The 26561-nt window shown below is 38.4% G+C and overlaps 2 protein-coding genes and 1 long non-coding RNA gene across 8 annotated transcripts in view; 1 reads left to right on the top strand and 2 right to left on the bottom strand.

The window, feature by feature from the left end:
• TMEM168 (transmembrane protein 168) overlaps positions 1–9308 on the bottom strand; it is a 29990-nt gene extending 20682 nt beyond the window's left edge. The window contains exons 1-2 of one of the 5 annotated variants that reach the window (XR_012673211.1): positions 9181–9285; positions 4230–5496 (exon numbers count right to left, since the gene is read on the bottom strand). Coding sequence is in view for 4 of the 5 variants with exons in the window: in XM_075147546.1 (XP_075003647.1) it covers positions 4230–5366 (1137 nt within the window). In the remaining variant the exon portion in view is untranslated. Of the gene's footprint in view, positions 1–4229; positions 5497–8595; positions 8760–8786; positions 8942–9180 lie in introns of those variants that run through there. The other 4 variants (XM_075147546.1, XM_075147524.1, XM_075147535.1 and 1 more) reach the window with 4 other exon arrangements.
• A 79-nt stretch (positions 9309–9387) lies between these two features.
• LOC142081064 (uncharacterized) lies at positions 9388–11117 on the top strand. The gene is made up of 2 exons (XR_012673217.1): positions 9388–9589; positions 10995–11117. It is a non-coding gene; the product is annotated as an uncharacterized LOC142081064 (long non-coding RNA).
• Positions 11118–11829: 712 nt separating this feature from the next.
• Positions 11830–26561, bottom strand: part of SAMTOR (S-adenosylmethionine sensor upstream of mTORC1) — a 37806-nt gene continuing 23074 nt past the window's right edge. For both annotated transcript variants that reach the window (XM_075147568.1, XM_075147578.1), the window contains exons 4-5: positions 20162–20276; positions 11830–15144 (exon numbers count right to left, since the gene is read on the bottom strand). In XM_075147568.1, the coding sequence (XP_075003669.1) occupies positions 14515–15144; positions 20162–20276 (745 nt within the window). In that variant the 3' untranslated portion in view covers positions 11830–14514. The remainder of the gene's footprint in view (positions 15145–20161; positions 20277–26561) is intronic.

Genomic DNA, 26561 nt, shown 5'->3' with positions numbered 1-26561 from the left:
CCCTCCCCTCTACCACCTCAGTTCTGGCTATAACCTAACACACAGAGCTGAGCTAGACTTCTATATGCTAGAGCTAATTATTTATAGTCAATTGTTAGGAAGCACCTTTCCAAGGCTTAGGTTTTTAGCCAATTCTATTCATTGTATAGGAGGTCAAATGGCAGACGATGAAGCGATTTCAAGCCACCTCTCTTCTCAAAATGCAGTATCATTAAACAAGCTTTCAGTACATCTTCAGAGTAAGGAAAGGTATAAATAAAAAATGCTTCACCTTCTTGGTGACACTTAGCAGATTTCAAATATAATTAGCGCTTACTAAAATGACAACATAAATCCCAAACTGCAAGTTGCAAAGCCTGAAAACTGTTAATCTTACATATATGAAAAATGTTTTAAACAATTTTAAAAAGCGCAAACACATTTTCAGGAAATGGTGACTGAGGAATACTTGGCATTCCTAAGGATATAAGGAAAAAATATGTTGCACATTTAAGTAAAAAAAAAATATCCATAATGTAACCATGTAAGAGTGGCTGCATTAGGCTGCACCAAAAGTCCATGTAGAGGAACGCCTTGTCTCCAAAGAAGCCAAATGGATGCCTGGGAAAGAATGTAAGGACACACCAAGCTCATATGTTTCCTGAGTACTCCAACCACTGGTGGCTCAAGGACTTCCTGATCCAGACGTCGTTTCCATATAGTACATAAACCTCAGTGAATTTATTTCCATGAACTTGTCCAGCTTCCTCCTGAGCCTCTGCAACCGCTTGGCACACACAGCATGCCACGATACACAGACCCAGAGCTAGCTCAGTGCTGTATGAGGAACTCTTCCCATCTGTCTGGCTCCAACCTGCTTCTTGCCAACTTGATTCCCCTCAACTTTTGCACTGGAACTGATCGTTTATTGTCTCTTAGTGTTTACCTTCTCCCACATCACACATAATATTTCATAAGTTCATCATATCCTCACTTCGTTTTCTCTTTTCCTGACTGAAGCATCCTTGTTTATTCACTCCTCCCATGTAAACTGTTTCATGTCTATAATGAGTTTCATCACCCTTCTCTGAACCTTCGCTTGTTTTCTTACCTATAGGATGGCAAGTAAGAATTGCACTGTTACTCAAAATATGGAAGCTAAGGATTTATACAGTGGCATAATGATACCTCCAGTCCTTTCCTAATAATTCCCAATATTTAATCTGCTTTTTTGACCACTAATAAACATTAAACTGATGTTTTCATGGAAAGGCATCTAACACAGCCCTAAGATCTCTTTCTAACACATACTGATGTCACTAGCTTTTTTCTGCAGCAAAGTTTTCTTAAAACCAAAACCAAACAAAACCCTGAAATCCCAACCTACTAAGTATTTAGCAATAACTATTACTTTTTAAAGAGGAAAGGCAGAGACTGTTCTTTAACAGTTTGATTTGTCTTTTTAACTGTTACAATACACATAAATCAGCATTCACTGGTGAAGCTTGTTGTCTGCATTACCGTTGAGTTTGTTAGACCTCCTGAAACAGCGGACTCAAAAATCCAGCAAAGGATTCTAAAGTAGAGTCTTGAGGCCTTGAATTCCCCCTACAAAGAAGAAAAAATACTAGTTCCCTTAAACCTCTAGAAAAAAAAATGCCCTGCAAGAGGCAATTATGTGCTTATGCATCATCCCTTTCTTCTAATTATTTTGAAACCTGACACTATCCAGAAAAATACAGAAAAGGCCACAGTTTCCTGCAATCACTACAATAAATGATACATCCATTTATTAAATTATGTTCTGGCCGGGTCTGATAAAGTATTTCATTTTCTAACAACAGATGGAATAGGCACAGGATCTGCAAGGCAAATATCACAACATCTTCTGAGGTAGAAATTATTTTAGTTGGAGACAACTGCATTCATAATCTTAAGCTAATTCATTACTATAAATACATGAGGAAAGAAATATAAATATAGTAAAAGAATTGTAAATGTGATTATCTACTAAAAATAAATTGTAAGAAAAAAATGTATTTCCTGACAAGCAGAAGTATTTGGTCCGATGCGTTTCACTTTTGCCACTACAATTACTTCTTTTCCCACTGAATAGGCAAATACGCCATCTATCAGACAGAGGCGATGAGCAACAGCTTATCTTATTTATGTACAGGATGCTACAAACTGAAATTAGCCAATAACAAATATTAAGATTTTAGACGCATTGCCAGTTTGCTTCTGGTGAACGGTCCTGCACAAGTCATTCCACAGTACAACCGCACTTCTTCAGAATGAGAGAGGCCTGAAAATTATCAGACATGTAACAGTTGCAGTAATTTTAGGGCAGAGGACAGAGACAGAGAAAATTTACAATGAATTACAGTCAATGAATGTGAAGAGAAAAAAGTAACAAGATGAGCATGAATCCAATCCTCCTTGCTTACGCAGACAGCTTGCAGTAATGAAGCAGTTCTAAGGGAAGCGCCTGTGTGCTTTAAACAGATGACATGGGGAGAGGGAGTCCTTCCCCTGAAGGGCTGCAGCAGGAGATCCCATCCATGTCTGGTGGTTACCTCCCTGCAGACAGGCTCTGGGCACTGCCAAAAGAAACTGCTTCTCTCCAGTGACTATCTGGACAAACTTAGGCACTTGATTTGTTATGACTGCTTTGTTAGATATAACCGTGTGGAGTGACTCCATCCAAGTAATTTCAAAACTATGTAATTAACTAATGTGTCTCAGGATGTTAAGGGAAGAGGGCAAGGATAGAGAAATTAATAAGACTAGCTGATAGAGATGGTAAAAAATTGCTTTTACTGGAAAACAGTCATCTAGCATATAAAAATTAAAGACTTGCATTTTGATAAAATCACACAAGTCTCAGAAGAAGTAGTATAGAAGTTAGAAATATTAGCATGCTGATATTCCATCTTTATTGTTTCTGTCTCTCAAACCACTTTCCCATTTCTTTCGGTGCATTAGCACCTTCACTTTCTGTAAATGCATTTTGGGGATTTTTCTCCTCTACTTTTTTTTGGTTCTATTTCTTCCTTTTGTCCTTTCTGCAAGCCCACACACTATAGATATGCATGCTGATACTTTTCCAAAGAGCGAGCAAAACTACCCAGACTTGTCTGCTAACCTCTAATGCTCTTCATGCAAAACCCCCCCCAAAAACCACCAAATAGAAAATACAAAACCAAAACCGAATCAAACAAAAAAACCCAACACACAAACCCTCACAAAATAACTGTCAATTTCCTTTTCCACAAAGTTCTTTAACACCTTTCATCCACGAGGTTATTTAATCTAAGAAAATCTGCAGGAATGGGAAGCAAATTGTTTTGGAAACACTATAGAGACATTTCTGTAAACTGGATCTGCCATAAATAATACATAATTTTTAATATATATATAAAATATATATAATATATGTAATTCATTTAAGAGATGCATGGGTACAAAAATGATTGGTGTCTTTTTTAGATCGACTTAAGAAAGAAAATAGACACCAAACTCCCTTTTTACCCTGCTGCAACTGTCACAACACAAAATGTACTTTAACTTGAGCAGTGAACAAACATTTTGAAAGAAATGTATGTTTTCTGCTAAAGAAAAGACAACATCCTTAATTCAGAAATGGAAAGAAAAGTCAAAGAACGCTGTGTGATTTTAAGAACTGGTCTTTCAGAGGACATATCCTGTGGTGCACAACCAGATTTGAAAATAAGACACTTAGAGCACATGCTATACCAACAATTTACCAGTTTATCAGCTGATCTCTAACTCCACATTAATGGTTAAATGCAAAGCAAAATTACTGAAAAATACATTCTTAAAACATGAATTTGCCTTGATTCAATTAAAATAGTTCATAAGAAAAGCCCTCCATACAGCATGCATTATAGGGTTCAAGGCTATGATTTACTTTGAGAACAAATTTTATGGCACAATGAATTCAAAAGCAAAATCATTTCATAGGTAGGTAAACTTAAAATACTTTGCACACTTTTGCCCTGGAAGCATTAACTCTTCCCATTCTGCCCACATAAGGAAGCTGGTGAGTTCCAGCTGCCTTAAGGCAGCACAAAGTGTTAAATTCGAAGAGCATGCTGGTGAAATGAAGTGTTCCAACACTGAATTGCTGAGCCACAGCACACCATCAAATGTCACAGGAATTTTAAGGAGTCAACAATCCTCAGGAGCATTCTCAAGAGGGAGATCAAGATACAGAGCTTATTATTTACCTGCCAAGAAACGGCCCCCAAAACAGCAGTCGCGACAAGACTGAAAAATACTAGCTGTTCTGAAATCAAACAGAAGTGACGCATTCCTTTAGATGCCATAACTCTGTCAAGGCTGTTGTTTTCTGCACGGTGGGTATAGTATACCTTGTGACAGTCATTTAGTTTTGTGTGAAATCCCCAAAGAGTTATAAAAAAAATCACATGACAAATCATCCAGAAAATTCCAAAAATAGAAAAACCAGGTATCACAAAATACCAGAGATCCAAATCACGTAGTTTAAAGGCTGCAAGAATGAAAAAGATTAGTTCAATGACTCCAACTGAGATGACAGAAAGTCTTCTGCAAATTTTACCACGGTACAAGTAGGGCTTCCATCGTTCAGTAACTGAAAGTCCACTGAAGTAAACGTCGAGAAGGGGATCTGAAATCAGGCAGCTGAAGAAACATGCCAAAGCAAACGGGTTTGTGGGGATTTGCAGTGACGGAAAAAAGAGTAAGGATGCAATGGCTCCAAAAATTGCCAAATTTGGAATTGCCAAAAAAGACTTCATACGTAAGTCAATAATCAACATAGCCAAAGCCATGACCAACAGAATAATACTCATAGATTTTTCTACCAGCATAGTTGTGCTGGCAATTGCAAATCCAACTAGCTCCAAAAATTCAACTGTTGTCAGCAGAGTCGGTCGATGATGAATACAACCACAAATCCTCTCAACCAAAGCACATAATATCCTTAAAACAATGGCAGAAAGGAGCAAATATTTAGTAGCTTCTTCTTTCGCATCCGTTTTGAAGGCAGAATTATTAAGAAAACAGAGGAGGCCGAGCAAAAAACCAAACCAAAGATTGGAGAGACTCAGACTTGCTGTTTCCATTGAAAAATAGTAGTACAGTATGCTAGCAATTCCAAGAACAAAGAGCCCCAGAATAAATATTACCAAAATCAGTGCATCTGCAGTTTTTTCCCATCTGACATAAAGGCCCATACAAATGGCAACCAGTAAGTTGATTCTGGCAAGATAGCCAAGGTATCTGACTGATGAGTGCATGTTCACTTCTCTGTTTGCTTCTTCCAACCTTGTCATTGCTGCATAGAGACAATGACTAACACAGTAACGCAGTGACCTACACATGTAAACTGCAGTTAGGGGGTTTTACCCACTTGACTGAAAGTAAATATTTGTGTTTCATCCAACAAACACAATGCAATCTCCGCCTTCTGTAATATCATTTCAGTAACAGTAGTCCAGAATCACTGAAGTCCTGGAAGAAGAATTAGAAGAAGTGTTAGTGGCAAATTCCTTTTAACCGTACACAGCGCAAACATGACACATCCTTTCTCACCAAGCAGTTTAACATCTAAATTAAAAAACACATAATAAAGATCAAGTAAGTGTGTTGTTAAAGGTCATTCAAATTGGGGTCATTATTAAAACCAATATAAAATGGGTTTTGCATAAATCTTATTTCATAATTTGAACGAGAGGAAAAGGTAAACTAAACCTGGCCTGTAGAGTTTTTTCACAAAAACCACCCATTAGGTATCTATATTGGATAACTGTGGGTATTCAAAGTACTCCTATGATACCCATTACCTTCTAAAATACTTTAATATTGTTTTAAAACATTGTTTTACTTCATCATTACATTTGTTAAGTTCTCACTTTATACTAAACCTTTCCAGTATGCTTTGCAAGACTTCTTTGTAGTAGTCAAGTACTACAGGATTTACAAAAAGAACTCCATAATCAGTTAACGAGCTTAACCCACAGTAGATCATGAAAAAGGATATTAACATTATCTCCATTTCACAGAAGAGGAGTGGACATATAGATGTATCAACCGAACTGGCAATGTTTTCAGAGACTTTTCTTAATGTACAATCAAAGTACTTCTGATTTTTGATCCTTTTGTGCCTAGAAATTCTAAACCAGGAGTCACTAAACGAATAAAACAGAGCCTATACCTCCAGAGAGAATAAGGCAGAAAACAACAGGTGGATCACAAGAAAATACAGAAACAAGAAAATCGGCATCAATATTTTTTCATCTCTCATTTTCTTTAGAAGTATCAAAAGTTGTAAAGAGCCCCAGAACAACCAAACCAGTCATCCAAATTCCTGTAGTTAAAACTTACTGAAAGCCTATGTAGTATGCATATTTATGTATGTATTATGTAAGTTATTAACGAAAAGTTTATCGAAGAGTATAATTATACAGGTTATGGGCAGAATCCCCAAGAGGTAAGAAGATTCATATGTAGCATCTATCATTTTGGAAGTAATTACCTAATCACCCATCTTGCAGAGACTTCTAAAGAGTTAATAGTATGAGAGAGCAGTCAACGTGTCAAGAACACTCAGAGCTAGGTTATCGCTTACTGCTTTCATTTATAATGCTGGAGGAAGTATGAAAGGACACCTTGACTGAAACTCAAAACTTAGACTTTATTCTCTCATGATTTTTAAATTCTCATTTTTAAACCAGTGAACAACAAACGAAAAAGTGAATTGGCTGATTTGCCCATAAGCTTTGGTTGATTTGAAGACTGACGCCTAGCGTAAAACCATCTTAAGTAATAGGTGTAGAGACAAAGTAGGCCTAAGAAATCCTATTGTTTAAATTACTTAAGTTAGATAACATGTATTTTCAAATTATGCTAAATACCTAACAATATTGCAGATACTACTTTGGAAAGAACTGTGCATTAAAACTGTGCATTCTGTTTAATTGAAACAGAATACCATATACTTAAAGCAAATGGTTATTACATGATGCTGTTGCAAGTGAAAGTTCTTTGGATTTCAACTGTGCATTTTCATAGTAGTCATTATTATTACTGTTTTATACATATAAACTTAATTCTGAGTTGCCTGGATGCTTAAGGTCTCATAATATTTCTCCCCTCACTTGGTAATACACTTACTGTTCCCCTCAACCTTTCATTTGTTTTCTATTTCATATAGATAACACAGCCCAAAGTTAGCTATTGTATTCCAGGTTACAATACATCAGGTATCATAGCATTGTCCGCAGCCTCACTGATTCTTGTATTACAATCAACATTCGCTTTATGAACAACTTGAGCCATTTATTTCAACTCCGACACATGCCCTCCCCCCCACAGTTATTTCTCGTTCAAACCATGAATCATAGAATCATTTACGTTGGAAAAGACCTTTAAGATCATCGAGTATAGAGGAGCGATTTCACATCTCCTTCCAACCCATAGCACTGACGTGTGACTACTGCTACGCTGAAGCACATCTGCCACCCTGTCCTGTTATCTTGATTCCGGAGCCTTTTTGGAACCCCTCCAAGCCAAGGGACTAACATTGTACGTATTCCCTCCGACACCAGTCTCACCGAAGCCAGCAGGCTGGTTCATACACAGAAGGCGGAAGCTCCCGCCTAACGCCTGGCTTAAAATTTTGTTACTGTCGCAAAATTATTTTCTGGTGGGATCGTCATACTAGCAAACTCCCTTGCAGGCAAGCAGTCACTCTGACACAAAACTACTCTGACTTGTTCAACTTGTGCCAAGCAGACTTTTGCTGCCATCATGTCGTGAGAAACACGAAAGAGAAGGTCCTCTGCTGCTGCCTCACGTGCTGCGCCCCGTGCCGGGGCAGGGGAACACGCCTGGTCCTAGCGGAAAGACACAAAACCTGCTCGAGCATGAAGTATTCGCAAAATGACAGCTCAGACTGCGAATGCAACCTCCTCTTCCTGATCTTCTAGCCGATTAGCAAAAAGGTGTACTACTAAACCACGCTATTAATCATTAGTCTTTTTCTAACCAAAACACATGGTCAACTTTTGGGGGAAAAGAGGAAAAGGCAGCATTTTCATGATTAATGTATCCCATCACACAGATATTACTAAATAAATGTAACACAGCAATTCAGACAATTTCAATGAGAAATTTCAGTATCTAATTTATTCTTTAAAACATAGCTATTTGTTACTCACTTCTTTTAAGACTTTGACTCTTTAGACAAAGACTGTTCAAAGTCGGGGGGGGGGAGTGTTGTGTCTGTTTGTTTTTTAAACTAACGGCCTTAAAGTTTCAGGTTGCAACATCTGAGTTACATGTCTGAGCAAATCACACTTAGATCCAAACCAAAAAGAATGTGTACACCCATAAATATACGTCAATTTTTGCAAACACAATTTTAAGCAAAACCTGGAGTCTAACTACAGATTTGGACAGTGACCTATCCAAGAGCTTTCGGGTACGTAAAGGAACAGCATTCCCAAAGTAGTTTTTACCACAATTTGTCTAAAGTAGAAAAAAGAACCAAAACCCAAAGATGGTTCAGTAGTTTAACTGCAGTTGATTTAAAGTCCAGGTGAGGCCTACCTAAAATACTGGACCCGCTTTCCTTCAGCTTTATTCTTCCAGTTTAGTGCATATTTTTTAAAAACAGCAACTCTATGAGACTTTTTTTTAAACAAAAAGTCGTATTTAGCTAACGCATTAATACAGTAGGCTTAAACCTCAGATGAACGCTAGTTTTCAGATGTTAATACCGAGCCCGTGTTACGGATTACCGGTGTCAGACAAACGGAGAGCACCCGGCCGAAGCACCGGCGGCTGGGCTGGCCCGGACAGGGAAGTTTAATGCCGACATTTGGCTCCGCGGAGCGGGCGCTGCCAGCCGCGGGTCTGCCGCGGCAACGCCGCTTACCACAAGCTGCCGCCCCGGGAAGCTGCTCTGTGCAGACGACCCCCGCCCCACCAGGGCCCGCGCCTGCCCGGGGAGGCCGCGTCCCCCCGGGGCTGTCCGCCAGGCCGCCCGGGTCCCCTCGCCCCCGCCTCGCCGCGGTGACGGGGCCCTGCTCCACGCACACGGCACCGGCACGAACCCGGCCCAAGCCCCGGGGCCGCGGGCCCCCGCCGTGCCCCCCGCCCGCGGGCGGCGGCCCGGCCCCGGCCCGCACTCACCTCAACAGGCGTCCCGGAAACTTCCCACCCCCCGCGCAGCGCCGCCGCCATCTTGAGGCTGAGGGAGGTGTCCCGGCTACGGGCCGCGCCAAGGCTCAAACGCCGCCGAGGCCCAGCTAGCCGCGGCGGCCAGGCCGGGCCCGCGCCTGCCCCGGGTAACAAGGCGCTCGTTGGGACGGTGCCAGCGCTCAGGCGGCGCGACTCAGACCGGGGGCAGCTGCCGGCGGCGGGGAGAAGCCCCTCTGCCCCCAGGCCTAGGGGAACCTCTGCTGAAAGGATGCAAAAAACCCTCACCTGTAGCGGGAATAAGAGTTTTCTTAACAGAAAGAGCCCTCGCTATAGTGCACGCTATCACTTCTAAGGGAAGCTCTGCTCTTACTTAGGTTGGTGACTGCTGTGCCTGCGCAAGGTAGGGAGGTAGTGTCATGGGGGCCGTGGGGGCTGCACCGAGGGGCAGGGGGGTGCCTGGGGTGGAAAGGATACCCAGCGCAACATGGCCCGTCCCCTGGGGCCGAGCGCAGCACCGAGGAGTCCGGTCCACTGTGTGTAAGAAGGTGAGAGAAGAGAGGAGAGCGGTGCTGGCGTCACGCCCTGCTAGGGCCAGGCCCGGGTCTGGGCTGCGCTGCGTTGCTCCAGCTGCCTGGAGGCCAGAGCAACATTCTCTTGTAAGAAGAGTCAGCTACATCTCGCCTGGTGTCGATGGCCAGAGTGGGGTTGCAACGGTGTTCCCCTCAGCACCCTCCAGCCCCACAGCTGTCTTGCTCTCAGGGAATTCAGTAGCATCTAGATGATAGGCAAGATTGAAACCACATTCTCCCATCCACACACAAGAAAATGCAAGGTTAATGGGCTGGAAGAATGAAAAAAAAAAAACCACAAAAACCCACCCCAAACTTCTAAACACTGTCAACTGGTGCTTAGGACACAGAAGAGGGAAAGCTGTGTTTGAATCAGGACTGCAAGACTCTAGCCTTTCCCATCGTTTGCTAGCAGGAGCCTTCTTGGGGAGAAGACTGGTCCTGGACCAACTTGTGCTTCCCAAACAAAAGCTTTCACCACCCTCACATTATACAGAAGGCACACTTCCCTGACCATTAGTGTTTCACAACACTTTGTGTTGGAAATGCATGTTTTGAATTGGCCCTCGCACGCAGGTGGGCAAGAGCTGGAAGTTTCTGGATCTTAAGCTCCATTGCTTAGACAGGCAAAACAAGCATAGTTTGACTTTGCCTAAGTTTAGACAGCTGCTGCACAGGGGCTTTTTGAACTGCAAGAGGGCTAGCCTGCTGCAGATTTATGTCCTTTGTTCCTGTAATCCCTTCATCACAATTAGCCCCTTCATCCCCTTAGTCAAGAAGCACTAGTGCTGACCTGCAGCAGCTGGATACTCAAACGTGAACTTTGACAGTCTGTCTTTCCTGCCCCAATTATTCAGACAGCTGATTCACAAGAACCTCAGTCATCTCCAAAATCCTTACCCCTTTTCAAATTTTAAATAAAACTGGCCAACATGCCTAAAAGTTACATGGGTCAAAAAAAAAAAAAAGCTAAGAGGTTTTCCTTTAACAAGCAGAACGTAGAAATCTCAGTTGCTTAGTAAATGCCACCTGCTTCAGATGCTTTACCAGCATCATGGACAACACTTAGCTGGTACTATATCTGTCCAACTGTGATTTAGGAATACTCTTCAAGCAACTATTTGTTGAATTTCTTGGGAGAATATTTTACTTAAAGTAAAAAAACAACTAAGTTTCAACAACAAAGTGCAAGTTTGTGAAATGCAACCCTTCTAAAATCTTCCTGCCATTCTACAGGTACAAAACAATGAATTGAGGAAAACTGAGGAAACAAGGAAAAAGGAGCAGAACACCTGTATACATATCCCAACTGCAAGGAATCACAGATATGCTGCTGATTCATGAAGATACAATTAAAAAGAATGATCACACTTTTAAAGGCAAGTCAGCAAGTCTCCCTGAAGACAAAAAGGAGAGAAAGATTCTGCAGGAAGCAATAATGAGAACAACTGTGAAATCACATTTTCTGATCTTCACTGTCAAGTAAGAGACCAGAATATACCAGCTAGGCTCTGCAGTGCTAGGGACACACTTCAGTTCTGCTGAAATCTAATTTTCTTAGAATCTGGATCTGAGTAGGAGCCTTGCATTTTCAGTTCTTCGGTTTTCTTTTCCTATTGCCATCCTTTCCCAACACTTCCAGTACTTAAAATCACCATGTAGAAAAAAACAGCAACAACCTCAAAGGGCCAATGTACAACAGGTGCTGCAAAGATATTTCAGGGAGATCGAGGAGAAATTAAGAACATCTAGAGAGATAAGAGAGGAACTGCATTAGAAAGTGGTCGCATCCTAAGCAGGCAGGCAAAGAAACATGATACAGGATCAACTGGAGGAACTCCAAAAACCCTTCCGTAAAGCAAAGGCCATAACCGAGATAGAGAAGCTGAAACTGAACTACCAAATTTAACATCTTTACTATAATTCAGTAGTTTATAAAATAAACGCAACATAACTATTTTCTTGACAATAAAGAAAATAACTATGCATTAGTTTCACTGGATGTCAGCATAAACCGATTGCACAGTAAGAAAAAACGACACCTCCACCCCAAAGAAACAATTTTTAAAAAGGTTTTCAGTTTTTTTTAATAAATGTGCTTTGTTCACAAAAAGTAGTGACATAAAGACAACAGAAATGCAAATACACATTTTTTTCCTTTTCCTCTCCAGCACCTTAAGAACAAGAGTTCTCTTGCACAGTCATAATTTTCAAATATTTCATAACCTAGGACATTCTTCTTGTATCAAAGCCAAATATCCAACAACTCCTGATATCACGACTTTATTGTTCAGGGAGGTATAAGTATTTATGTAAATCCCACTTTCTTTCTCCACCACAATCTACTGTCCCTTGTAAAAAAAAAAAAAAAAAAAGAACACTTCAGGTATTTAGAATGAGCAGCAAGAAAACCAAGCTGTTAGGAATCTCAGGTCCCTAAACCACAAATAGAATGGTGTCACCAACCTGCCAAAAAGGCTTAAACTTTAAATGTTAGTATTTTAAACTATTTTGGGGGGATAAATCTTGGTCTGAATTGCTTTTTTGCATGAATCACAAACCAATTTACATTAACTAATGCCAACATATATGTTAGCTGGTATGTAACTTTTTTTTTTTAAAAGGAGTATCAGTTAAAATGTTAGGTACACTTTGAAGTATGCACAGATGAAGTTTCCTTAAACAGCTGAATTTATAGCACCAATACTTTAGCTTTAACATGAGTCTGAGAAGAAGAAAGGCTTTGAATGACAGATATTTTAGTGAAAGTGAAGTGGTAAATCATTATATGCAAATACTGACTTATAGCCAATTTTGAAGCTATTGTGTATGTCATTAGAGAAGTATTCTCTGTAAAAAAATAAAAGTCAACCATGATACTTGTATGTCTAAACTTAATTTTTTTTTAACGCATCAGAATATAATTGCTTAGTTTGTTTATAACTATATCATTCAGATTGAATAACAAATTTGAATCAGGTATTAGGGGATGCTTTAAATTTAAGAATTGAGATACAAAAAGCTTACATTAAAGAATAAAGCATTGCAGTCCAGTTCATGTTTGAGTGTAAGCAGGACCAATGCAGGATGACTCTTTGTAGGAAACAGTATAAAAGAAAAACAGGTAGGTCAAACTGTGACACTTTCAGTGCAAAACTTCAATGGAAGGGGTAAGTTTCATTTTTGTAGCAACCACTGTAAAATGCACACTACAACTTCAGTTTATCTGGTAACTTCTGTATTATAAATACAACATGGTAGGTTAATATGGTGTAAGGTATATTTCATCACAACCACCTGTGAAACTATATATTAGTATTTTCTACCATGTTGCTGAAGTCAGTCTTAAAACCATGATGTGGCACCTAGTTCAAATCATTTCTTATTAGGCACTTACGTAAAGATTTAACAGCCTAACATACAAATCTGAGAATTCTGGCCATTATTTTTAATTGGAGGGAGATCTAAGCAAAACTAATACTGAATCCTCTATTTTTACCACTGAACAGAAATTTTTTTTCCTGCTAAACTCACAAATTTATTACACAAAGTTAAAAAACTTAATAGATGTAAAACACTTCTGTTCCATCTCCTTACAGTGCAGACCAGTTTTCAGATACCTATGGAGTTTTTATTTAACTAAACAGAAAATTTTTGGGTCCAGATAAGCAAACAAATAGGGTATGTTAACTTCACTCATGTGGTCTGAATACACATTTTTATGCAAATATGTGTATCCTTGAAAAACTTGTATAATTATGTTTCTTTTTACAAAATTGGTCTGTAGTTACCATGTAACTTGGGAGGTCTACATGTAAGAACAATTAAAGAAAAAGTTGTTTGTTTTTAAAATACATAAATAATTTACTTTAAAACATGACAAAACCCACCCTGTCCCCCAAAAAAACACAGTTTGAAGAGAATACAGAACACCATCATTGGGGAAATACTGATATATGTTAGTGCTTGTACACTCATAAAATTGCAAAACCATGTTCCAGCTTTGAAGTGAAACATAATTGTCTAGACGTACCATACTCCTTGGGGCAGGGTGGGGGTGGGGTAGGATAACCTCTTCAGAAATTTCATGTCTAACTACTATTTATGCAATGAAATTACACAGTATGTATAACTATGGATGAATATATTCCAGTGTTTTGGTGTTATCTCCATTTGGAGTTATCTCAAGAGGGCTGCAATAAACAAAATCAAATGTGCAAGCATTATACTTTCTCCGGTCCAGGCTTAACCAGAGTGAAACAAATTCTGGAAAACAAATTTTGTTCCATAATTAAGAAGGGACATGTGTAACCAAGTGTCTTAACCTATCTGCACATTTAATTAAAGTGCAAATTATTTCTTCCTACATACACTTCTCAGAAGCCCACCAACTCCAGTGCCTTAAGCTCAACCACACTGAGTTAAAATGTAGAAACAACATTTAGCAAATTAAATAGAATTCACACTTCACAGCACTAAAGAAAAGAATGGTACCTTTCTGGAAAAAAATTAGTGATACAAGTCTAAAGAAAGTAACAGCAATTTATGCTATGACATGAGTCATTTGCATAAAACTTGTATTTTTTCCACTTTCATACAAGAATAAATTTTAAAATTCAAAAGTAGAAAAAAATAGCAAACTCTGTAAACCTTTGCATTTTCTTTATGCAAACCATTTTTGTGTGTTGAGCCCATGTTAGTATAGCAAAATTAGTTAAGCAAGAGGTTTGACTGAAAGGGCATTTTAACGGCTACATTAACTTAGAAGCAATATAGGATCTTCTAGCTCATAGAAAGGAATTGAACTAGACTGGCTTTCTCCAGAGTCTGAGTCATAAGGAGCATCAGGTAGCTCCATAAAACCGTAAGCTAGCTGTTCATCTTCCGTATCTGATCGAACATAGCAGGAAGTGTTGGAATACTCCTCATCCTCTATACTGTTGAAATCCTGTGGGATGTACAACATTCCTGGGTAGTTCCTGCTAACTAAGTCACTTGTTGTTTGCAGGGAAGTTTTCCTAAATGCCATCAGGTGCATGTGAGAGAACTTGGAATACTTGAAGCGTTTAAAACCCAAGGACTCTATGGCGATTTTCCAGCTTTTCATCATCATAGCTCGGCGATTCTGATGAGATGAATCAGGAGTTATTACAAGCAATAAGCCATTTAATACGAGAAGTTCATGTGCCTTCTTGCAGCATATCCATCGTTGATAGGGTGATGGAAAGTAAGAAAGGAGGAGTGAGAAAACGACGACATGGAACAGTTCTCCAGGTAGAGAATCAATGGGATTTTTCAGTTGCTTAAGAAAGGCATCTATAGCATCTTGTGCCAGTTGAAGAGGTTGCTGAATTTGAAGATTTAAGAAGTCACATTTGTATACGCTCTGGTGGAATAAGAAAAACAGAAAAAGCAAAACAAACATCAAGGTTAGTTTAAAAAGCAAATACAATTCAAAACTACCGAATGATCAATAACCACCTCTTCATTCCTTTGAGGAAAATTCAAGCCTGCTGAACATCCCCCCCTTGTTATTAAATCAAACAATCTAAAACAACAATTTAAAAAGAATGCATATTTCCAGCTTTCACAGTTGCAAAGAAAAATTTTAGATGTGCAATAATTTACTGGAGATTTGATAGCTAAGAACCGTTCATTTAAAAAAAAAATTAGCCCGAATAGAACAAAGCGTCAAATCAAATATCTCACAAATGATTTTAAAAGAACTCAGATAAGCCTACATTGCTTTTGTTTCTCCAGATGCTGGAAGTCAAGAGTATCCCCTAGGGACTGCCAAAATACCATGTTTTCCTAGTATACGATACATTGTCAAGATAGTTGCATATCAAAATGTGGCAATAGCATAAAACAATGGAATTCTTGAAATTTACATCTAAATTATGTAGTGGTTTGTTTTTTGCTTTTGGTTTGTTCGGGGTTTTTAAATAAGCCTGAAATCAGTAATTAGAAAATTTGATACCTCAGTTTTTCCACCAGTTCTTTAAAGAAGCCAAGAAACTTAGGAGTTTGGTCACTTGGAAAAAAGTGACTTTCCTTACTGGCACAGAAACATAAAGAAGTTACAGCAAGGCAAGCTATGTTAGAAAGTTACAGCACACCAACTGCTTTGCAGCAGTGATGCAGGTCCACGTTTTAACCTTGTTGTAAATGCAAAGTGTAGCGGTACAAATTTGGGCAGTTATCAAAGTAAGGTAAGGGCTTCAAATTAATCTGCTGATCATTTGTGTGCTCAAGCCATCAAGACTGGAACTGACACCACAATTCAACATACAGAAGAATAGGTTCTTAACATCCTTATCACAGAGCCCTCAAAAAATAGGAGTAACAGTATGCTATTCACTACGTTTAAGTTTTTACTCTTTATATTCATCAAAATCTGGGCTGATTTCTCTTATAAAAAAAGATACTAAGATACAAGGGTTCAACATGATAGCAACAAAAATTGTTATTAATGTCTAGAGAACGTGCAGTGAACGACAGATTTCTAAACAGGTAAGTGAACGTGAAAGCAGAGACGAGACATTCTGCGGAGCACATCTGAAAGGTGGCGCTAGACCTGTTGCATTTTCATATTGCAAAAATATTTATAGTGTGTTTTATGAAACTATTCAAAAAACCAGATCACTAGAACACTATTGTAAAGGTATTCATAAAGCAACTGATATGCACAACTATTTCCAAATAGAAGAGAACGTTATTTCTTTTTATGTAAAACCACATTCTCTGAGAATATGCAGTAAATTAGAAAAAGTAATCAATGTTAAAAAAAAAGCCCTGGGATTCATTTTTCAGTCGCTTTAATCTTGGCCTCCAATTTGCAAAAATCAAGAAAGAGACTTGCATTATGTGGCTATAATCAAGAAATTTTAATTGCAACCATTATACCTGCAGGGCTATATTCTGCTTCCTTGTAATATTTAGAGCAGGAAATTAACAGTAGTAATTTCATTATATCCTCTAATAAGTTTTAAAAGAAAGAAGTGCTTTGAAGAATAATTGTTCAGAGTAACATGCTAACTATACTTAGAAGCAAGACTTAAAAAGTTAGAGGTTATACATACACAACTGAAAAAACAATTTAGACTGCAAGTATTTCTCAGTAGTGGAAAAATATTCATAAACCATGCAGAAATAATGTTAAAGAATTTCAGGACTAAAGTATGTTTCAAGTGGAATTTGAACTCTGCAGGCAGTTTTAGGACAAAAATGCTGCTAAACTCTAGCTATAAAAGTCTTGAACTGATATTAAAGTCCTTCTAGACACTGAAACAGCAGTCATATTGCAGTGCATCCACTGACATTTCAGAACACAATCCTACTTGTATTTTCAGATTTTTAATTCCAGTACTCTTCCAGCCTCTTTGTTTGTCTCAGACTATATTTATTCCAATACAACATGTTTCCCAGCAGCATGAAATTATATTCGGATTTTCCCAAAGTGGAGATTCTCATTTCATTCCAATTTTGCCCTTTTTTCTTTTTTTTTTTTAAAGTGTAGACAAATTAAACTCCTCCAAGAAAATAAGCACTGCTTATTATACTCCAGAATATCTGTGTTACAAGCAGAGTGTTTGAAGGAGTGGCCAACAAAAACAAGTCAAGAAGAAACCTGCTCTGCTTATCCCTGTCTCAGTTCCCTCTTCCTAGTTTATAATACTGCGTGTTTCCCTCAATATACATTACACCAAGACACTGAAAGTGATGACTGAACAATGCCTAATTAAAGAGAATACCAATCATTTCTTGGTGCAGACCCACCCCAATCAAAAACACAAAACCAGATTACCATATTCCCATTATATACCCATATTCATAGCTCTACAGTTCACATTTTCACTCTGAAACATACAGATTCTGAACGGTTTGAAGACATTCATTCTTTTATTATATAACTAACATTTCAGTTCCTCTAATTTTTCCACAATTACATCCTTCTTATTTCTTAAGTTAGCTGAAGTATTTTACTCAACTACTTGGTCTATATCCAAAGCATTTCTATATGCAGAAAGTGGATTAACCTATTTCTATTAATAAAGAAGGAATTATTTAACCCTCTATTCAATATTATTCAAGAAACTGACTTCCTAAGAAGCCTTTATGCTTCAATGTGTTTCAGAAAGTATTTTGGTATCTTATCTAAAAGATCTGCTAAATCAGAAGATTTTACCAGTTCTATTTTCAGCTTCTACCACTAAGTTATCAGATCCATTTTTCAGGTCAGACGACGACACTACCTACCATAAGAACCCTCTGGCTATTATTCTGAAGTCTTAAATCAGTGCAAGCAACTGCTGGCCTAAAGATAAATTTATTCAGGAGGTTATGGTGCTGATGCAGCTCAGAGAGTCATCTTGACTACATCAGGGCTTATTAATTCTGTTTTGGAGGTGGGCCTAAGCTTATACCAGCAGATGAGTTGGAGTGCACAAATTGTACTCCATGTCACTCCAAGGACGCTTGCTAGCTAGGTTGCAAGGTGCCCTGAACACACTAAAAAATCCAAGAGGATGGAAGTAAGAGAAGCTGGTGAGCCTGGGACAGGCCTCACAGTAACTACGTTGATCTGTACAGTAGCACTCCATGGAGTTCCTATCATCAAGCTATGCTACTAACTGCGTCAGATGACAAGAAATCAATTATCTTATCATTCCCTTGCACTGGGAGAGAGCCTGAAGAACTGGTTAGTACACAGAAATTGCAGCTACTTGACTACTCCCTCTCCTGTTGTGTGGCCTGGATTACTCACGTTCCTCCATTACATCCACAGAAGTAACCTTTCTGGGACTCTTCCAATAATGGTTTTTGTCGCTGTATATTTAAATTGATTTTCATGAGAACAAAAGTAATTTTCTAATGAAAACAGCACAATAGACTAGATAGCAAAATATTAACTATCCATATCCAAAAATTAATGGTTAGATTCAGCTCTAATGTAACTTCAGGTGCCTAGGCTCCCATTATAGTCACTGGAGAGCTAGTCGATACAGCCCACGAGGTCAGAACATAATTCACCTCACCATGAAACAGCAGACGTTTAGGTTTCACTGACTGTTTTTAATAGATTTCTACTGACTGCAATTGGAACATAGAACCTCAGATGTAGACACCCATGCTCTATGTATCTTAGCTGGAAATTTACTTGCCATGTATTACCATTTTAGATGCCATAGGCTGCCGCTTCAGTGGCATGTGTCTCCTTTACGTCCTGTGTCATGCCCAACAGCCCTATACAGATGTCCTACAGCCTCTTAAGTGGTGCCCATCATGTTTGGGCAACTGATGCCTATTCTTCAAATTAGGCAAGATGGAGTCCATTCAAAGTTTCTCTGTTTTAGATGAAACTAACATTGAATTGCTTTAAAAAGCAATTGATCAGACTCAAATTTTTTTCAAGAATACCCTTCATTATCTCTAAGCATATATGCAAAAATATAAATTAGGTGTTAATGGATTAAACCTGGTCACCACAACAAAATACCATGCATTTAGCACGTAAACCACACTGCAGCAAATAAGAACGTTACTTCCAAGATAACTCTATTACTGTACTTATACACCACTTCTCACCTCTCCACTTCTAGAGAGAGTTACTTTAGGCCACGGATTTTAATAGAGCCTAATTTTAAACTGTAAGTGGTCAAGATGTATATGGTCAAAGGTTTTTCTGGTTTCTGTCAGAAATGAATTCCTTTCTGTATCTTTTCATTTTCATTCCACTTCGTTATTTTGCTTGGTTGATAAATGCTATTAGGACTGACAAAAGTTGGGTCAAGGGCAAAAGACAGAAAGAACATATGATTATAGCAGAATTAATGCATTTGAGAACCTTACTACCTAGAGAAAATGAAGCAATTTACCCCGAAAGTGCTGATAAATTTGTCCTCAGTATTGTGGACGTTCAAGAATATGTGTAGCAATAAACTGAAGAGCCCCCTTTACAGTGCTCTTCTGGTTACTAAAACTCCCCAGAAAAACTCACCAAGTACAGTCACTGATCATTTCCTTCTGTCAGTGAATGCAACTTCTGAGAGGTTCATGTCTAAGCATAAGACTAGTCAATTTTTATTTATGTCTTTTAAGATGCAAGGACTCATCTGAAATGCCATTAAAAGATGGCTACTAAAATTCTCCAATTTTAAGATTCACAACCGCATTAAAAAGGCATAACTCTTGAAAAAAATCAGTTTTTTAAAACAAAACACAACTACAGTTTAGAGCCTGTTCACGGGAAAGGATGTAGTAGGAGGGCCACAGTTCCTTTTAAAGTGCAGATATTTGAGATACATACTTAAGTATTAAACATACTTCTTTTACAGTCATTTTGAAGCATTCTAAAATATCTGAGAATCAAATTTATATTAAATTCAGCAAACATTACATACCTCAACAGCTGGAACAATATCTATGCCGACTGTCAGAAATTCTTCAAACTTCAGAAATGGATTAAAGCAGCTACCAACATCAAGTAATCTGATCTTCCCCAAGGAATGGAGCAATCTAAGAAGCAGCAAGAATTCTGTTTTATCAAATGTTATTTTTGAAGCTATATTCTGAATTACAATGTCAGATAACTAATGCAAAAGATTTCTCATAGAACACCACAGTAGTGACTGATAGAAGTGAATGTCTTACTTGAATTGCTGAGATACCTAAAGAACCAAGCTCCATCAGTAAAGCAGATGGTCCTCAAGCCGAAGAGTTTATGTTCAGAGCAGCTATAATACTATTAACTTGTGTACTTCTAGTGAGAAACTAAAATGGCAACTTAAGTGCCCACTGAACAGGCTCTGTGTTTCTCACTTACCTTTTTGTGGTATTTATTGGTGTTAAAGTCACACAAGTCACCAGAGTTAAAATTTCAGGAGCTTGAAAGAGAAACTGAGAACACTCCATAACCTACCTACTTGTCAGTCCCATTTTAAAAAGCATCTGAAGTCAAATGCCATAATTGGTTTAATAAAGACAAGAGAACACATAATGGTATTCCAAAGTAAACACAAAAAAAATCTAAAAATGAAAGCATTTAGTTATTCCCTGCAAAAATTTTTAAATATTTTATTTGCTTTATGTTAGCTAATATTTTTTAAAATGCTGGAGGTTCACTCCAACTCTATTTTCAGTGGATGCTGTGAAAGAGTTAGATCAGTCCATGCAGAGCCACAAACTTAGAAACCGGCTGCTCAAATTGTAGGGAAGTTATTCTAAACATGTAAATGAACTGAAGTATTCCCTCAAAACTACTTGGGGAAAAAAAAACAAGTCTATTCCATTCCATGCAATCAGTTTTCCTTTGGAGTATCCAAAAGCTTTTTAGTAAGAAATAGTGAAAAACAGCCATCTGGTTTAGGAAAGAGTCCTACCCAGAGTACTTCCGAAGTACTCAAAAATGAAAATTTATCCCGGAAGAATTCTGAAGAACATTTTAGTAAGCCAAAAATCTATCTCCTTATCTGCCACTGTGTGAAGAGCTACTATTCAAGGTGAAATTATATATAAGGAGGCCAATGGCTGTAATGCTAAATACTTAACTATGCTACCAAACAACAAAAGGTGAATGATTTTTTAAAAAAAAAAAGTGGGGATTAACTTGAGAAATCATGACTTACTGCTTGGACTGATAGAAAGGGGTTGACAGACTGCTGAGGACAGACTGCTGAGGAATACTTTAGTTCCAGAATGCTGCAGAGATGCACATATACCCTTCCAGAACGTCATGGAAAATGAAAAAACCCACACTGAGTAACTGGCCCATCATCTTCCCAACCAGATTCCAAAACTTCCTGGGGTAAAAAAAAAACTGGAGGAGTGGGAAATCAGAAAGAAAATAGCAGACTGAAGAAATGAAGAGAGGACATTCTTGTCTGGTGGAAGCTCCCATTATAGCACAACAGAAGATATGCCAGAGGCTGGCAGATGAGATTTGCCTTTTCTTGGAAAGTTTCTTGGAAAGTTATGACATCATCTGTGACCAACTGCAAAACCAATCTGAAATGCCTTTATGAAGCTAAAGACATCATTGCTCTTTTCTTTAAGTTAAATATATAGGTTAAAAAAGGAAAGAAAAAAGATGCCTGGCAACTTTTGAGGATGGTGACTGCTGCCTTGCCTCTGAAAGCATTCTTATCTTCCAAAGGATAGTCTCCTTGACCAATGCCTAGAGAAACATTTATGGTCTTCAAGTTTGCAACCATAGGCATTTTCTTCATGACTAAGGCAGTTACCAGTATATATAATGTAGCACCAGATAAGATCAATGCACCTGTACAGAAGTACTGACAGTCAGCTATTTCGTCATTTGAAAGTTTTGCCTCATCCTGGCATTTAGTTTGTCTAACCTGATATGCTGTCCCTCTTAAAAGAATTAGAATTTGAATGTTGCACTCAGTTATCACTAATAAAGGACTCAGCTGTTGAATACATCCTGCAATCAAAGACATTGTTCTTTAGTTTTTTATTTTCCTTGCATTCTGAATTTGGAGGCCCCTGCTGTTTATTCTTTCTTTGCAATTGCAACAAACCAGTAAATGCTGGAGTTAAACAATTCTGTTCAAGTCCACTAGTACAGACTTCACATCCACCTGTTCTCTAAAACACAACTTGATGAGTGCATCCACTTATATAAAAAAAAAAATACAGCACCACTAGCACCCAACAGTTTGAGTTCTTTCTATTGGATCATTTACAGGGCTGCATCTAAAAATTTCCATCATGATTTGTAAGATCTTAGAATACCCAAAATCCATTAATAGAGGCAAACAAACACGAACTCACAGCTTTCACAGGGAATTCACAGGGAGGAGAAGGATAACTTTCCAGCAAGCAAATGTTGCTTTTTGCTTCAAGTTTCTGTAGCCAATTCCAATTGGCATCTCCCAAATATCATTTGTCATTTTTCTGGGAAAGATTCAGCCCTAGAGAGACAGATAACTGCAAAAAAACTGCAAAAGCCATGGTTGCACTCATAGCAACAACAAAGCAGTAAGGAATACTCCAGGAAAAAAGTATCTTTAAGCAGTAATAAAGAGATCTGGGCTCTCTGTGCTCCTCCTAAACTCCCAGTTATCTACCACAGAAAGGAGTTGGAGAAGCAAGAGAAGATTTCTTGTTGCAATCAGCAGAATAATAATGCCAAGTTTAAGGATTTTGTTTGTATATGGAACAGCAGATATCCAAGGGATACTTCTGTCAGAATACCAGCATCACCAAGGCAAATAGCGCAACAATTATCTTTATGTTAAAACCGCACACATTACCAGACTACCTTGTAAGTCAGTCAGTACTGAGTGAGATTTCACAATGAAGATGATAGCAACAATTTTTTCCCAGCTTGGATGCCAATCACAATGTAATCTGGATAACAGGAATTTGATTACTGCAGAGGGACCATTCAGATCCTAGTGGCCATAAATCACAAACATGGGCTGAAGTCAAGTAGCGTCTTTTTCCATGTAAGGCTACTATGATATTTCTCAGACCAGCATGTCTCCTTGTCTAGCAAATGGAGACACTAATGGCAGATTCTTTCTCATTCAAACACAAAAACATATGTCTGTATGTATGCTTGCGTTCTACGTAAGAGTCCAATGGTAACAGCAAAAGGATAGAAGACACATGGGACCACAGGAAACACAACAAGAGGGAACGTGACTCTATAGTGCAGAGAAAACTTCCCATAAAGAACAGTGACAGCTTCTAGAGATCTTAGCATTTTCCATTTAAAATATTCAATGAAATACTTGTATGGATTAAAATTAAGCAGCACAACCCAGAACCCTCTAAACTCCGGGAGAGCCCACTTCACCTACGGAAGAGTGAAAAATCACTATGATGTATTCTGTCTTCCTCTCTTATAAAACCTGCATTCTTGGCTACAGCGTTATTTTTGACTGGGTGAAGGGGGACACAACTTCAGACTACTACAGCATTGGGGCATACTTCTGGAAAGTTACAACTGTGGATTCCAAGCTAAGCAGAAGCCAGAAACTCTCTTTTACACCAATGGACAACAGATCTAAGTTTTTTTCACACAGGGCAAATTCACTACCCTACGTGTCACATCCAAGGAGCCTTGTAGTTTAAGTTCAATGCAAATGTACTTCAAAACCTTAAAAGCAGCAGTGATTCAGATGCTCGCTTGTGTCTCGATTTCCTGTTGCTTGTCAGGTTTTGCTGCCTCTCAGAGCACAGGTGCAATGAATCGCTTAATAGCAATTCTCAGGCTGCCAGTTATCAGTAGAAACAGGATCCTAGTTACGTGCTTGAAATCATTTTGAAGCTCTTCAGAAGCACTTAGATTCAGTCACTGAACATATACAAAGAGTACAGACCACAGATTCAGATGCTCTGACGACCACTGGTTCAGATACTTACTTTTTCAGCACTGCAACTCTTAAGTCAGAGTACTCAGTGAGAATATAACTGTAATCCAGGTGACAATCACTGATCCAGTGAGCCAATGAGTTTGTTAGAAACATAGTCTTGATGAATTCATTGATGATCACCCTTCAACCCCATTTCCTAATGATTTTCAGTCAAGGCAACATTAAAAGCAAGGGAAGTACTTTGCCACTGTAGGTAATCTCCAAGCATATCTTGAATCCACAGTTCTCCAATGCATTAGTGTATAGGTAGGAAAACAAGATGTGAATAGTTAAAGATCAGGAACTGGTAAAGAAATGTACATAACCTGGGAAATGAGTGCATTTTAAATACATCTCACACTTGCTTATTTCAAGAACTTTATTAAATGGACTGCAGCTCTCGATTATTAGCCCCTTAAAAATGCACCTATTCTTCAACTAGGTGCTGTACAGGTAAGTGACATTTTCTCTTGGAAGTAGACAGAAATGGAGCAGTTATATGACCATAAGGAAAGTCACTTTATCTCTGAAATTAATCACTTCAAGTGTTGATCTCCTAGTTTACAGTTTTCAATTACTCTATTATTTATCAAGGATGGGAGGGGAAAAAAATTCAGAAGCCTTATGCTGCTGTCAGAAGAGCAGAACAAAGCTATACATCTGGTTCTGAGTGGCAACGCTGGTATGCCTCAAATCTTTTGTAACATCCACACATAAAGATATCCAATGGGAAGGTCTAGCTTGCTGAGATACATATGAAAGACGGAATGATAGGTTGTACCTTAAGAGACAGTCAAACCAGCACCTGAGAAGAATCCATACCAAAAAGGATGTGATTTTTACCATTAAGGATAGAAAGCAAGACTGCTTAATTTGATGGAAAAAGAAGAGAAACAATACTCAAGAAGAGAACAAAGAGGGGACTGATTTGCTGAAGGGAGGAGCTGTTAAACAGCAGATACCAGCCACTTTTATCTTGCAAGACTGAGCCACTTTGGATGTCCAGCTTCACAACAGGTACAGTTGTAATGCTAGAGACATAAGAACTCATTCTGGGATGGAAGGAAGTACCGTGGACAATACATTACTTTTTATATAGATGAAAGTAAAAAAAGACTGTTCAAATTAATTATTTCTGTGAGGCTCACCAATTTTAATCTGGCAAAGAGGTGAGCAGTGTGAGCAACTGGAAATGGGTTCAAAAAGGCTGAGTGACTTTCCTAGTTGCAGTAAACTTTGCCCTTCTTGTTCCTATGATGTTTCCTACCATCACCTTTAAGAGCCAGCTGAGTGCTTCCTACTTCTCTTCACATCTCCCAGCATCTTTTTCACTACCTGTGGAACCTTTTATTCCTGAGCTAGCTTTGCTCTTTATCAAGGAAAGTACAGTGGCTTGCCAGTAAAGGTAAGCTCAGAAAGAGCTCCTACATAAGCAACTTGTTTTTAATACTATTTGAGAGAGGATTATATACGGGAAGAACAAAATTATTGTCTTTACACTTACCACAGTAAAACAAAAAGTCACAGGCTTAGCCATACCTAAGACAACTCCACAACTCTTATTTGTAGCATTACCAGAATGGAGTGACAGTATTTGAACAAGTGCGTGTGTGTGTTATGGGGGAGGTTCCCTACCAATCTTGTACCAAGACCTCACCAAGATTCAAAGGCTTCGCTAATTGATCAGTGTAGACATGGTAGAAAAGCATTTCAGGAGAAAACTATGCTTTGTGTAATACACAAGCCATTTTCATTCTGATAAACTCTGTAATTTCTTCTATAAGGCATAGAGGAAGAAATTGAATTTTGATTTCTCTGGGCAGTGACTTGGAACACCTATGCCTTGTTGCTTTAAGGTCTCTACAGCTACTAAAAACCTTATATCATTTGTTGCTTACTCAGGTAAATATTATGAAACTTGCCTTTGCCAGGCAAGTCTTTAAAGATGTTATGAATTTTGAAAGTTTTGAGAATGAAGATAAACATCATCATCACTCACTATATTAACAAATACTTTTAAAGTTATTAAATAAAAACTTCTCTATTAACTACTTTCTATCCACACTAGTCAGAACAAAAGGTAAAGCTACAGACTACTGGTAGCAAGAACAAACTCATGTGAAGTTAGCTCTGCAACGGCCATGATAAACTCTGTATAAAGTATGAAGATAGAGCACACGCAAAGAGAGAGCTAATGCTTTATCATGACAAGGCTTCCCACTGAAAGACAAATTAACTTTAAATAGTGTATAATCATCAAACCTATTGATTTAAACAAACAAGTAGCAACAAATTGCTGTTTATAGTAATGCTTAAATTATGTGTTAACAAATGCCAGCGTTATTGATATGTTACAAGGTATTAGTATCTCATCAGCCCTTTGTGCGAAAGTGCCCGGTAGTTCTCATTAAAAACAGGTATT

The sequence above is a fragment of the Calonectris borealis genome, chromosome 1 (assembly GCF_964195595.1).
Source record: "Calonectris borealis chromosome 1, bCalBor7.hap1.2, whole genome shotgun sequence".
NCBI lineage: Eukaryota > Metazoa > Chordata > Aves > Procellariiformes > Procellariidae > Calonectris > Calonectris borealis.
The sequence above is the reverse complement of the archived record's forward strand: the minus strand, read 5'-3'. Positions and strand labels throughout refer to the sequence as shown.